Source organism: Protopterus annectens, chromosome 3.part1, assembly GCF_019279795.1.
Source record: "Protopterus annectens isolate FY-2018-M chromosome 3.part1, PAN1.0, whole genome shotgun sequence".
Classification (NCBI taxonomy): Eukaryota; Metazoa; Chordata; order Ceratodontiformes; family Protopteridae; genus Protopterus; species Protopterus annectens.
In genome coordinates, this window is record NC_056732.1 from 1,265,803,926 (window position 1) to 1,265,819,165 (window position 15,240).

Here is a 15,240-nt window from a genome sequence, read left to right on the forward strand (position 1 = left end):
TAGAACTGCTAGGCAGGAGCACAATTTTTACCATGTTAACATGATGAAACCCTTACCATGATCGGGAGACCCTTGTGCTGAGTATTTGTAGTACAAGGCAGGAGGAGTCTAAGGGGGAATCTATGGCTACAGGGAACCAACCAGATAAATACCAAATTACTATAGTGGAGCCTAGGGTTGCAGGCATATGATGGGACAGTGCAGCACGGTACTGGGGTCAGCAATGCCAAGGCGGCTGGAATTTCAAGACCGGGAATGAGGTAAGATATTCCCAGATAGGCTTAACCCTCTCAAGCAACATTTCTCAAGGGTCACTTGAAAAACTAGCTTGAGTTTTTGGGGAGGGAGAAATGTGACACCAGGGAAATACTGCCAGTCCAGCTATCTGGAATTTTGTAAATACTTGAAAATATTAATATGATTTATATAGAAGTGTGACACTGCCAACCCAGCTGCCTGGAATTTGTAAATAATCATGTGTCATTTGTGAATATTAATACGATTTATGTGCTTGTCTTACAAATGTAGAAGAACTGTATGTTATGTGTATATTACTACTGGTGCAGAAGTGCGTGTTGAACTGTATGTTCTGTACTGAGCTTCAAGAATGTAACTACAGTGTACCCTACTGGAAAAGAACAGAGTTAACTTGCAAACTCTAAAAACAAATAAGTGAATTGTTTTACGTCTCAGTTTCACTGATGGAGATAGGATGTCTGCAGCTACAGGTTTTTTTCTATTGTCTTGAAACAGAAATAATTTGGTTTGGAATGTAAGGTGTATTTATTGCTCTGTGACTTCCTGGTAGCTGCACATCTGAGAGATGTCTTTTTCATAGAAAAATGCTAAATTCTGTTATCTGTTAGCCTGGGAACTGAAGGCAGGTGACAGCGATGTCATCCAGCTGACCCACCAGTAATGTTTTGATATTAATTTGGTAACTCTTTCAGAAACTGGGCATTTTTTGTCTTGGGTAACATTCACTCATCAGCACTTGTCTTGTCTTGTTAATAGCAAGTAACTAGGGGAAATTGATTTCTCTTAGATATAGACAGGAATATAGTAAAGATTAGTTTAGATGTTTTCTGTATTTGAGACAGTCCTGCAGTGTTTTAAAATATTCATGTGATTCTAAACTCTGTATTCACTGTGCTGAGTTATTGAATATTGTGTTCTTTTATTATTTATTAAATATATTTAAACATTTTAATTGTAGCTGGTTTGTTTAGAGATATTTAAGCTGTTAGAGTACTTGCATATGTATTTGGTGACAGTATAGACCACTCCTAAATAGCCTTGAAAGTCTTGGTCATACTTGTCATTTGGATAATATTACACAGTAAGAATGAGCACCCTTTGGTAAGGGTCTTAATAGCTGATAAATAAGGCTAACTGGTGGCAGCTCGTACTACCTTATAGTCTGGTCACAAGAAGGCATAGATAGTAGACCTGTGCCAGCCTTTCCCAGGTGTGTGTGTGTGTGTGTGTATGTATATGTATATATATATATATATATATATATATATATCTCAAATCTGGGTGCGTGTCCGTGTGTGTGTGCTACTTGGGCAGGGACAGGAAGCACTGTCTGGACAGAGAGGGTGCTAGAGGTCTTAGCCTGGCCACTCAGCTGAGATCTTAACCCTATAGATGTGCCAGTGGGGAGTCTTACTGAGGATCTGGAGAAAGAGGAAGAAACCATCCCCAGACTGACTATGATCTGTGTGTGCTCTTAAGGTAAATTGTACTTTACTATGTGTGTACTTGTCATCCTTCCAATGTGCACATCCCTCACTGATGCTACTGGTGAGGATTGAGGATCCTTGATTACTGGGCCAGTGCAGGGGTATCACAAGCTGATTTAGTTGCTTTCAGAATAATCAGAAATGGAGTTACAAGTATTTTCCTTGTCATTTTTAAATGCATTTAAATGACACTTTTGTTTGGAATTATAGCCACACTTTATAGCTTGGGTACAATGCTGATCATCTGTAAATAATATACAACCAACTTTTGCATGGTATACCTAGGATTAGAACTTTTTATTTGTAGGTGCATATGCAAGTAATAGGCCAGCTGCCCTTGTGGGCCATTTTAAGCCTAGTCAGTTTCCCAAGGTGAGACTCAAACTCTGCATTTTATGTCTGAGATAAACACCTTGACCTTCATGTTAAAGCCCAACAATTATATCAATCCAGATGAGACTTGAACCCATACCTTTGGTTTAGCAGGCCAATGCCTTCTCCATTAAGCCACTGGGGCTTAATGGAGAAGGAATTGGCTTTATAGCTAGGAACAGTTGCCTACCTAATTGCTTCCCCTAAAGGAAGTAAATGTCTGATTTGTATATATCATTCCCCTATTGAATCTGCTTACAATGATGTAACACATGGACAAATGCTAGGAGGAAATAATGCACAAGATCACAAAAAGCCAATATTTTATGCCCAGTTTGCAAAGGGAGTATTACTTAAATGTTTTAAGTGAACCTTGTGAGGTTGGAATAGAAGTAAGGAAAACGCTTTTCATTGAGAAAAGAATTTGATATTTGGTTGGACTTTATATTTAACAGCAAAAATCACTTTTTAAGGTGTTAAGAGGAATAATTGCTGTGACTTCCCAGTAATGCAAGATGCATCAATATCCTAAGCCATTTAGAGCTAATGCATCTGTGCTCATTAACAAGAGGGAGAGAGAGCACATGTGTGTAGGCATGTGATATCTTTATTCTGAGAAGAGATGTGCAAAGATTGAAAAAAAAAATATGGAATATCCGTTGTTACATCAAGGGAATATTTATTTCTTTTGATATGGATGGCTCCTCTCTGGGCTCTGCACTTTTACACAGGAAAGCTGGAATGATATTGGTGCACAATGTCACATAACTTTACAGTTTCTACGGGTCAAGCATATAACGCAGTGCTATTTAATATAGTGTAGGTTTGCTTCTCTTTTGTGACAATATCATGAAGTGCTGTTCACTACTATTTTCTAGTTGGCACACACACAGGAGTCCTTCAGTCCCCTAATTTCATACTCTGCAGTGATTATATGGGTTCTATCTTCCCTTAGCGGCTAGATAATGCTTTCTTCCCCTTAGCGGCTAGACGACACTATTCTCCCGACCCTAGTCTTTCCCGATAGTTTCCTGCACTTTTTCTGTCTCTAAATGTCTCTCATTAATCGTTCCTGTAATATTTGTTATTTTGGCTCCTCTAGCCTAATAGTCTTTTTTTATGCTGTCCTCCTCCTTTTTTTTTTTTTTTTTTTTAAGGCCTGTAATGCAAAGTTGCTAGTCCCATTCTGCAATAATTATTAATGGGCTACTTATAGGTTCATAGGTTCATACTAGGCTATCTGCCCGAGGGCATTTACAAGCCTAGCCCATAGTTTTGTGGCTTACGCCACCCCTTTAGTATTTGGGTGATGAATCTATCCCTCCAGCACGTCCTATTAATAGCCGTGTCGAGGTTTAAGTCTCCCGCCCTTGTGGCTCTGATGGATCTAGATTTTTTGAGGTGAAGCATATTCATCAAATCTGGGTTTGACATGGCCTTGTATGTTAGGCAAAGGTCACCTCTGAGCAAGATGCGACTGAATAGAGCTGGAGTTCTTTCAGTCGGGCAGCATAGGACAGATTTTTGAGACCCTTTATCCTTTTGGTGAGGAACTTTTGTGGCCTCTCCAGCTGCTGCAAGTGTCGGGTCAGATACATTCCGAATGGGGCATTGTACTCCATCATTGGTCTGATGAGTGATGAGTAAAGGGAGACAATGACCTCCCTTGATCTAGATGAGAATCCCTTCATGATAAGGTGGGCAATGTAGAAGGTCTTCCTAACTACTTTAGCTACATGGGTGTCGAATGACAGACTACTATCAACCTGGGTCCCCAGGTCCCTGATAACTTCTTCTGTGCTCAGTGGATTGCCACCTATTTGGTAGCTAGGGTAACCTTGTTTTTCCCGAAGGGTATGACTATGCATTTTTTGGCATTTAACTTTAGGCCGTGGCTCTGGCACCAGTTATCCGTTTCTGTGAGACCCTTCTGAAGGATATCTGTGTCAGATGTGTTTTCTACTATGGCGCCCAGTTTGCAGTCATCTGCAAACTTTGTCAGCCATAACCCTCCTGTGTTTGCTTGTACTTGGAAAAGTAGATGCCAAACAAGAGTGGGCCCAGAACTGAGCCCTGTGAGACACCACTTGTGACAGGCTTTGAGTCTGACATGGCGCCAGCAACTCTGACCCTGTGGGTTCTGTCACTCAGCCAGTTTGCAACCCATCTTGTGATGTATGGGTTAACATTTAAGCTGATGAGTTTTTCAATGATACCCGAGTGGGGTATTGTATCAAGGCCTTAGCCAGATCGAGGTAGGCTGTATGGACTGCCTTTCCCTCATCAATGGCTTTGGTGACTGTTTCGAAAAAGTCAACCAAGTTTAAAAGGCATGATCTGCCTTTGACAAAGCCAAACTGGGTTGGATCCAAAGTCTGCAAATTCCCTATGTCTTTATTTATGAGGTCCATTATGATCCTCTCCATGGCTTTGCAGATAAGGCTTGTCAAGCTAATGGTCCGGTAATTTCCAGGGTCTGTGGAGGCACCGCCTTTGTGAAGTGGGAAACAATTTTTTTTACTACTGGTGCATATAGTGTAGACTTCCTGTTAACTGTACCTGGTGGATTCCTACTTAAACCCATTGGAGATTGTTTTTCTTTCTTCTTTTGGCATTAGAATCTCCTTTCAGCTAACCTGCTCTGTTTGACCTCGCTCCACTCAGGCTCACTCTGCTCTTCTACCCCATCCCCATTCCCACCCACCCCCTCTTTCATTTCATTTATACTTATCAAGCCACTCCCCTTCCTCTGCAATCAATCACAGCCCCACCCCCACCCACCCATTGCCTCTTTACTCACATTACCACTTTCTTTCCCCTCCTAATGCCTCATTCATTTTATCAAGCTTTTTTCCTCATCCCCTTTACCCTTCTCCTAACATGTCTAGGACTAGTAACAGCAATAACTCCTCCTCCCCCCCTCTCTCTTGTCCAGGCTACAATAGTACCCCACATAATACCTACTCTAACAGTAACCCTACCCTCTTCAACTCACCTTCCATTCTCCATGGTAAGCTTCACTTCTTCCCCTCTAAATACACGTTGCACTTCATGCCATACTCACTCCCACTTCCTACAGTTCTTCATTACTAAAGTCTCTAATCTTTACCACCACTCCTTCCCCTTCGACACTCTTACTTGCTCAGGCAACATCCACCCCAAAACAGGATCCCCTAATTCTTACAACTGCTCAAATGCTACTTCCTCCAAGTACTCTAAATCTCTCCATATCACCCCTATCAGTTTCCAAAGTATCTGCAACAAAACCACCGAGCTTCATGCTTGGCTTACCCAAAATAAAACAGACATTCTGGCTGCCACAGAAACATGGTTAAAGCCCACAATTCAGAACTCAAAAATTCTCCCCCCAAGCTATAATATCATTAGGGCAGATGGACAAAAGAAAAAAGGAGGTGTGGTGTACTCCTCATCTTCCCTGATTCCCTCAATATTAGCCCATATAGTGGTCACATCCCTAAATTCCAGAACGCCAAAATTCTAATCTCCTTTCTTGAAATTAACCAGTAAAAAAAAAAACTCTATTACTGTGTTATATATCCCACTTGGTAACAATCCAACACTAGAAGAGATTTTATCTTGGCTTTCCTACAACATAAATTAAACTATTGTCCTAAGGGACATGAATATTAATTGGTCTTCTCTCTCCTGTAACCAGTCTCCTGCCAAGTATACACCTTTTCCATTTCACTCAACTTATCAATAATGCTGCTAGTTACAATAATAAAACCAATGTAGGATCCATCCTTGACTGGATTCTAGTTTCAAATCCTTCCAAATTCATTTCCTCTGGCACTTTGCCTAACTCTATTAGTGATCACCTCCCCTCCTTTGCAATCCGACCATGCCCAGCCTACCCAAAAAAACCCATAATATTAAATTAGTGCAAAACCTCTCTAATTTCAACCCTAGTACATTTAACAGCACCCTAAATAGTGTAAACTGGAGCATCCTTAAAACTCTCCCCTGGATGACATAGTACACTACTTATATTTCCTAGAATTACTAGATAGACTAGCTCCTTCAAGATACAAAAGAACTAAAACACATAACGCCCCATGGCTAAACAAAACTTGCAAAGAAATCCTTCATAATAGGGACAAAGCATTGAAAAAGCATGGCTTAAAGCCAAAAATACATCCAAACATATTCAATATAAAAAGCTCTGTAACCAAGCTAAAAAACGCAGTGCTAAAGATGAACAGCACTACTTCTGAAACCAACAAAATCATAGATAAAGTAACCCAAAATCCTTGTGGACTTCCATTAATAACCTCCTGTCCCCAGGCACAAAACCCAGTCCTTGCCCCCACACCCTGACAAAAACCTCCTGAACAAATAGCTAGTATCTTTAACTCGTACTTTTGTCGATACCATTGCCAATGTGACCTCTACCTTCTCTTGTCCTCTCCCAAACCTTTTTACCACTTTCTCTATATCTCATAGTCCACCTCAAAAGATCCCAAACTTTCCTTGATCTACTCACCATATTTCTCCACCCTTTGAAGCTCTCCACCTAAACAGCAGCTACACAACTCCCATTCACCTTTCCACCTCTCTCCCATCCCTACCTGCTATATTAAAAAAAACTGCTTCTACAATTAAAGCCCTGCACAAATTATGCTGATAACATTGCAGCAAAATTTCTTAAACTCACTGCAGACTCGGTGGCATTATCCCATAAGCATTCAGCTAAACAGATCTAGCCAGGAATCCTATGTCCCTACTATATGGAAAAAAGCTATAATACTACCTTTCCATAAAGGTGGCACCTCTAATGACATCTGTAACTTCCGTCCATTGCTGTGCTTTTTTCCCATCCCCAAAATCCTAGAGAAATGTATTCAAAAACAAGCCTAGATTTCCTTCTACAACACTGCATTCTTTCCCCCACACAGCATGGGCTCCACCCACGACATAGCATCTCCACTGCTTTCATTTCCTTCTTTGGTACAGTCAACAAAGCCCGAGACACAGGAAATATTGTATCAGCCCCTTTCCTTGACCTATCAAAAGCATTTGACACCATCTCCCACTCCATCCTTTTCTCTCAGCTCTCTAGTATAGGCCTAGCTCCCCATTCCCTTAACTAGTTCAGTAGCTACCTCTCTGACAGCATGCTGTTAAATGGCAAAACTCTATCTCTCTCTTCTTACACAACCCTACAGGGATGCCCCAAGGTTCTATTCTTGACCCTCTTCTCCAACATATTTATCGATAATCTGCAACAAGTTATTTCACAGGGCTCCCTAATCCAGTATGCAAACAACTCCACTATAGTCTGCTCCGCTAACAATGTTAGCACTCTCAAACAAATTACCCAAGCTACTTTTTCCTCAGTAGAATTCTGGCTACACAAAAATAATCTCTCCCTAAATCCCCCCCAAAAACAAAATTATAATCTTCACTCCTAAAAGAAACTCACCAGTCAATAAAGCTGACCTTGAAATTTTCTCCCACAACTCTACCCAAATTGAGCTAGTTACACACACTATACTGCTAGAAGTAATAATTGAAAATCTTAAATTTGATCGCCACATCCAAAACACATCAGTAAGACCCACAAAAAAGCTTGGGCTGCTATATAGAAATCCAACAAATTTCTCTCCATCCCTTCCAAACAAGTACTCGCACAATCTACCTTCTCTAACTTATGGTGCCCCCTTATTAACCCATCTGCAGTCTTCCTTAATGGCCAAACTGGATGCTTGCTATAACAAAATTGATAAATTCGCCACAAATAATCGCCACTCCACTCACCTTAAAGCAACTGAACTCCCCCACTATCTTCTTCTCCAACTTTCCACCACTCATAAACTGATCTATTATAAACCTCATGACTGTCCAGCTCTTTGCTCCATTTTCCCTGTATAATCCAGCCTGTCCTCTTCACTCTGAGCACCAATTTCTGCTCCAAATACATATGCCAAAACTCCCTGCAGGCCAATTATACTCATGGACCATCTCCAAAATCTGGAACAATCTTCCAGCTCCAATCCAATTACAACCATCACCAGCTATCTTCAAAGCTGCCCACCACAGCCACCTCTCCTCTTAGTGGATATGTAACTGATCAACTCCTCCAGCAGTTACCTAAATTCTAACCTACTTATAAAACAGTATAACTCTGTCTTCACTCAAGCTCACCTCCTTTCTTCCCTGTAACTTATACCCCTTACTTTAGGTTTATATGGTTTTCTCCATGGTCACCCTATACTATGTAAATACTATGTAAATAGTTTAGGAAACGTGTGTTTTTTGATGCTACTTATTAGTTTATATGTACTTCACTGGTTGTACTTTTGTGTCATTGGTTCACTTTATGCTATATAGTTATTTTTCTAGCCAAATACTGAAGCTACTAAAACCATTATGTACTGCTTTTTGTGCAATTTTTGACTTTATATTTATATTGACAAGTTCTATTTCTGTGTCATTGATACCTCTTTACTGTGAACAATACTGAAATTTGTTTGTCATTTCTACCTGTTACTGTGGAGCTTTTCTCCCCTGGCCTCCACTGAAAATGGGCTAGCATGGCCAATGGACATTCCCGGTAAACAAATGTCAATAAATAAATATAAATAAAACACAGAAAAGTTAATAAGATGGCAACCCAGTTGTTGAAAATCGACATGCAACAAAATTCTGAACATTATAGTTTGCATTAAATGTTAAGATAAACTTATGGTGATTTCACAAAATTAAATCCTACCCACGTCTAAATTTAATTCTCTGGGCTTAAATTGTCTAGTATGGTAGACGTATACTGAGAACAAGGGTATTTGAAGAATATAAAGAAGGGGGAGGTACCAAGGATTATAGGTTCATAGATTAGTACTAGGCTAACTACCCTTGCGAGCCATTTTAAGCCTAGCCAATTGTCCCCTGTGAGATTCAAACCCTGTACCTTGTGTTTGTAAGGCAAACACCTTATCCATTAGGCCACCCTCCCACCCCCAAAATATATATACCTTCAATCTGTAATGCTCTTTCCAGTGGTGAGAATCAAACCTTGCACCTTGTGCTTGAAAGGCATACACACTAACCACTGTACCATTTGTCCTTTCAATTCTAGGTAGGGAATTTTCAGTGACCACTCATTGAATTTAGATTGAAATTTTGTTAGTGAACTAGTTCCTCAATGCTTGACATATTTAAACAATTTCTGTTAGGTAAATTAAAATTACTAAAGCAAAGGTAAACAAACTCCTTTTTAGGTCTGAAATTTTGTTTCACTTTTCCACCCTCAGGAGATTTGTATTAAAATTAGTCCTCTTACAAATGGAATACAGGGCACTACTAATCACATCCACCTTTAAAAAGAATGAATAATTTCCTCAGTCTACATCCAGTAATAGCTGTTGATTTATAGTTCTCTTAATCCATAAAGAGCACAATACTCACAAATCGGGCTCCATATCCTGTACAGACAAATATGTGCCATAGCCTCCCTGGATTTTTACTCTGTCTAGACTCCTTTTCTTTTTTCATTTTTATTTTTTATTTATTTATTTTTTGCTGTCAGATTGACCAAAATAAACATTCACATACAACTTGCAACAGAGGAAGCTTTCCTCAGTGCTAGTTCCAAAGATTTGGGAATCCCTACTCACCAATGTAGAGACCCATTGAATCCTACCAGAAATTCAGAAAGCAACTTAGAGTGCCTATCTAAAGATGCTAAAAGCAAACTCTGAGCAATAAGAAGACCCAGAAATTAGTATGAAAGCATATTTCCTTTTTACGTTTACTGTAATGTGTTAAGCTTCTGTAGTGTCCAAAGCAGTGGCTAAGATGATTCTCAGCTTTGAACTCCTTTCCCCATTACTCCTCTTCCTCCTGATTCTTCTTCCATTTTGGTTAACCAACTTCCCTTTATACTTCCGCCTCCCCCTAGAATAGTCCTACTCTCTAAACTGCTATGCACCTAATTTAGTCTTCCTGTATCTTGTGACTTCTGTACAAGTGTGATTCAAAAACTGCTAACGTGTGATGGTTTGAATATTAAAAACATTTGCATAGGTTGATGATTAACTTGCTTATTTAAGTTGCAGACATGCATTTCAATTTTTGTTTGTGTTGTCTGTTTGGTGTAATTCATGGATACTGTATGTTTGCAGCTACAGCCTAAACCCATTAAAAAATTGTGGGGATCGACACAACAAGATTAAGCATAAAAGATGAAGAAAGAGAAGAGTGGGAAAGAACTTGGAAGGGAAAAATAAACATCTCTGTAGTGGTTCCTGGAGAGTAGGTAAGAAACCAACACAGGAAGTCTAGTATGGATTTCAGGCCATGTAAGAAGCCTGAAACAAGAGAAACTAGCTTGATGGGGTAGGACTATTGGAACTTTCTGATCACTGATTGATTTAAACAGCATTTGAAGCTTCTCAATGTAAGGAAACTGTAAATACCAATAGTAAGGAATTCAGGACTTGGGTATTATTTCACTGTAAGCTTTAACCATCACCTGTTACCTTATGGGTCCCAGGCTTGCATAGTTTTTCTTGGCATCTAATAGAATTTGGATAGTATCTTTCCAACTGAAGATGTTGAATGAGTACATATACAATTTATGGAGAATTCTGTTTACTGATCAGTGCTGCAGATAATCGGATTAGTACTGATGACTGAAAAGGCCAGTTTAGTGTTGACTATGAGTGATACCCAAAGTGAAGATCCTGTAATCTTTGAGTCATGCGTTAATGTCATCTCAGTATGGCTTCCAAGTGTGATAATCAAAAGGAGCTGGGCCATAGCCCCCCATAATTGACTTTGGTCTGATTGTCAGAGCTGGTTTTTGTAAACTGTTTCTGATATTTGATAGTTCTGCCTATATTTGGAGAAATGCATGCTTTTATCCTAGTGGAAATATGGATATTCCCCTATGCTAGACCTACATTTGCAAAAGATCAGGTAGGGCTAGACTGAGGCTCATCTATGTCTGATGCTTATAAAGTGGATCCAAACAACAAGGATAGCTTTGATTTTGGAAGAACCAAGGGGGTAAATTTTATATATATATATATATATATATATATATATATATAGGCTTTGGAGTGGTGAATGTGTCAGGGTTAGGTTAGAGCATAGATGTAATTTTATGTGCTTTTGTGAGTATTAGGTTCATAGGTTCATACTAGGCTATCTGCCCGAGGGCATTTATAAGCCTAGCCCATAGTTTTGTGGCTTACGCCACCCCTTTAGTTTGGAGAAACTATGCCCATTATTTAGCTGTGCCTCTGTCGAGCAGTGACACTGAGGTAACCCCTGGGGTGTATCTGCGATCTCCCATCCATTGGTCAAGATTCCTCTTGAACAAGGCCAGCGAGGTGCTCTGCCTCACATAAACTGGGATTTTGTTCCACAGCATAGGGAGTCTTTGGGTGATGAATCTATCCCTCCAGCATGTCCTATTAATAGCCATGTCGAGGTTTAAGTCTCCCGCCCTTGTGGCTCTGAGGGATCTAGATTTTTTGAGATGAAGCATGTTCATCAAATCTGGGTTTGACATGGCCTTGTATGTCAGGCATAGGTCACCTCTGAGCAAGCGGTACGCAACGGAATATAACTGGAGTTCTTTCAGTCGGGCAGCATAAGACAGATTTTTGAGACCCTTTATCCTTTTGGTGAGGAACTTTTGTGGCCTCTCCAGCTGCTGCAAGTGTCTGGTCAGATACATTCCGAATGGGGCATTGTACTCTATCATTGGTCTGAGTGATGAGTATAGGGAGACTATGACTTCCCTTGATCTGGATGTGAATCCCTTCATGATAAGGTGGGCAATGTAGAAGGTCTTCCTAACTACTTTAGCAATATGAGTGTCGAATGAAAGGCTGTCAACCTGGGTTCCCAGGTCCCTAATAACTTCTTCTGTGTTCAGGGGATTGCCACCTATATGGTAGCTAGGGGTAACCTTATTTTTCCCGAAGGGTATGACTATGCATTTCTTGGCATTTAACTTAAGGCCATGGCTCTGGCACCAGTTATCCGTTTCTGTGAGACCCTTCTGAAGGATATCTGTGTCGGATGTGTTTTCAACTACGGCGCCCAGTTTGCAGTCATCTGCAAACTTTGTCAGCCATAACCCTCCTGTGTTTGCTTGTACTTCAGAAAAGTAGATCCCAAACAAGAGTGGGCCCAGGACTGAGCCCTGTGGGACACCACTTGTGACAGGCTTTGAGTCTGACATGGCGCCAGCAACTCTGACCCTGTGAGTTCTGTCGCTCAGCCAGTTTGCAACCCATCTTGTAATGTATGGGTTTACATTTAAGTTGATGAGTTTTTCAATGATACCCGAGTGGGGTATTGTATCGAAAGCCTTCGCCAGGTCTAGGTAGGCTGTATGGACTGCCTTTCCCTCATCAATGGCCTTGGTGACTGTTTCAAAAAAGTCGACCAAGTTCAAAAGGCATGATCTGCCTTTGACAAAGCCAAACTGGGTTGGATCCAAAGTCTGCAAATTCCCTATGTCTTTATTTATGAGATCCATTATGATCCTCTCCATGGCTTTGCAGATAAGGCTTGTCAAGCTAATGGGACGGTAATTTCCAGGGTCGGTGGAGGTGCCGCCTTTGTGGAGTGGGACCACAGTCGCTGTGCGCCACTCCCTGGGTACGTATCCGGAGGCGAGACTAAGATTAAACAGCTGTCCTAACTGTGGGTTTAATTCCTCATTGAGTTCATGGAGCACACAGCCGGGGACACCATCAGGTCCCATGGATGCTGTGTTCTTTGCCTTGGAGAGAGCAGTTCTCACCTGGGCGTTTGAGATGTTTGGGGGGCTACAATCATTTGGTATAGATATCTCTCCTTTAGGGGGGGGGGGAGTTTGCACTGGACCTGTCAGCCAGTATGTTGGCAATGTCTGTAGGATCAGCAATCTTCACATCATTTTGAACTAATTCTGAGCATATCTGGGAGTTTCCTCCTAGGTTTCTGACATAGCTAAAGAATGCCTTATGGTCGTCTTTAGAGTCCTTAGCTATTTTTTTCTCAAAATTAGCTTTGGATGATTTTATGAGAGCTCTCAGCTTTTTACTTATAGTGATCAGCGGTGTCTTACCTTTTAAGGATTTTGCTCTATCTTGTAGTAGCTTTCTCCTCTTGTTGTAGAGTTTGTTTATGGCTGGGGTCCACCAGACTGGACGCTTGCCTTTGGTACAAAGAGTCTTTGTTTTGCTTGGGATTGCCTGATCCATGCAGCCCTGCAGGTGCTGGTAGAAGGCATTTGTAAGTGATTCAGCGGTTTGAGTAATGTTAACCGCCAGCTCAGGGGCCTTAAAGGAGACCACACTAGTCTTTAGAAGTGTGAAATCGGCTTTCGAGAAGTTCTTTACTGTGGTCTTTTTCATTTCGGGTGGGGGCGGGATGAGTACCTCCAGCGAGATTAGTTTGTGATCAGATCTCACCAGTGAGGGGTATATTTCTGGCGTTGAACATTGTGCTCCCATGTTCGTGATGATGAGATCAAGTATGTTCTCTCCTCTTGTGGGGATGGTGACTAGTTGTTCCATGGCATTTGAGTTTATGAATTCCAGGAACTTTTGGGCTAGAGTGTTTGGGCTTGAGTAGTGTTCCCAGTCTATATTAGGGTAGTTGAAGTCACCTAGTATGATGGTGTTCGGAGATACATTTATCCCCTCCAGTGTTTTCAGGAAGGTCATATGAGGTTCCTGAGTTTGCGAGGGTGGCCTATAACATGCTACAAATTGCAGAGCAGTCTTGCCTATGGTTAATTGCACCTGGATGGTTTCCGATGCATCGTGCGATGCCACCAATCTTGAGGTGTGGGTGTCCTTGATGAATATGGATACCCCTCCTCCTTTCTTGGTATTGTCCGGATTTTGGGGTCGGAACGCATGATATGAGGTAAAACCTGATAGTGCTGGGGTGCTCTCAGGAGCCTTGAACCAGGTTTCTGTCACAGCACAGACATCGATGTTCTCCATACTGAGAAGGGCCTCGAGTGTGTGCATCTTGAGGTTGAGACTTCTGGCATTGAGCAGCATTACCCTTAGTTTTTTTTCTTTGTTTTGTTCTAGGGTGGTAGGTTTAGAATTTGAGCCTTGCCTAAAAAAGGCACTATGGGGGTGGCAAGAGCCTTTGCCAAAATCCGGAATCCCAGGGGTGACAAGTGCAAGCTGTCCCTTGCGAAGCAGCGTGGCTTGTCCAGCATGTCATCCCAGGCAGACAGACATTGGATCCCCTTTGAATGACACCAGAGTTTAAGCCAATTGTTAAAGCTGATCATCTTATCTCTGTATTGTGGCATAATTCTTGGTGAAGGTAGGATACTGCTCAAGGTCAGGGTCATACCTGCTTGGGCTACATAAGCATCAGTGTGTGTCTTGTGTAGTGGCAGTGTTATGGGAAGGTTTTTATGAAGGTAAGTCTGTAGGATTAGGGTTGAGGGAATGGGGCAGCATTAGAGTTGGCAGCCATTACTAAGGTGGTGGAGGGGCAAGAGGTTTCCCCTGATATTGAATATTTAATGTAACATTAGTACTATATTTGGTTTGGAAGCAGTGTATAATTTTGGAATTATCTGCTCTCCCAGTTAACACACACATACAAATTATGTTAACAAGACTTCTACATAGTCTGGGACCTCTTTCAGTGAGGCCCAATGTGCAGGTATGATTCAACTCTTTACAAATCCAACACACACCTAATTAAGTGCAAAACTGTATAATCTTTAGGTATTTAAACTGCCTCTAACAACTGTACATTAAACAACTGAAGGTGGGATATTGAGCTTTAAGAATTAGATGGGAGACAGCTTGCTTGAAAATAAGTTTTTATTTTTTCAGAATTCCTTTGCTCTTTTCCTTTTAGCTAATGACAGAAAATGCCACCCAGCACAACCTATCATCTGTGCTTGATACTTCTACTGGATCCAAGCTCTACAGTTCGAATCAGTCAGTGGTCAGCAATAAGTGAGTAAGAAACAAATTCCTTTTGTTTTTATGGAATTAAAATAAGAGGGGGTGTATGCATGCATGTGATGATTTTATTTATTTAGTTGTTTTACAATAGTTTAGTTACATTTTTGTTTGAATTATATGATACATCACATATTTGAAGCTGCCAGCTTAACTTG

General features: G+C 41.0%; 1 protein-coding gene across 1 annotated transcript in view; it reads left to right on the forward strand.

Annotated features, from left to right (window-relative positions):
* LOC122797766 (protein brambleberry-like) overlaps window positions 1-15,240 on the forward strand; it is a 439,351-nt gene that overhangs the window by 395,467 nt on the left and 28,644 nt on the right. Inside the window, exon 10 of the mRNA XM_044066288.1 lies at window positions 14,976-15,076. Coding sequence (XP_043922223.1) covers window positions 14,976-15,076 — 101 coding nt within the window. The remainder of the gene's footprint in view (window positions 1-14,975; window positions 15,077-15,240) is intronic.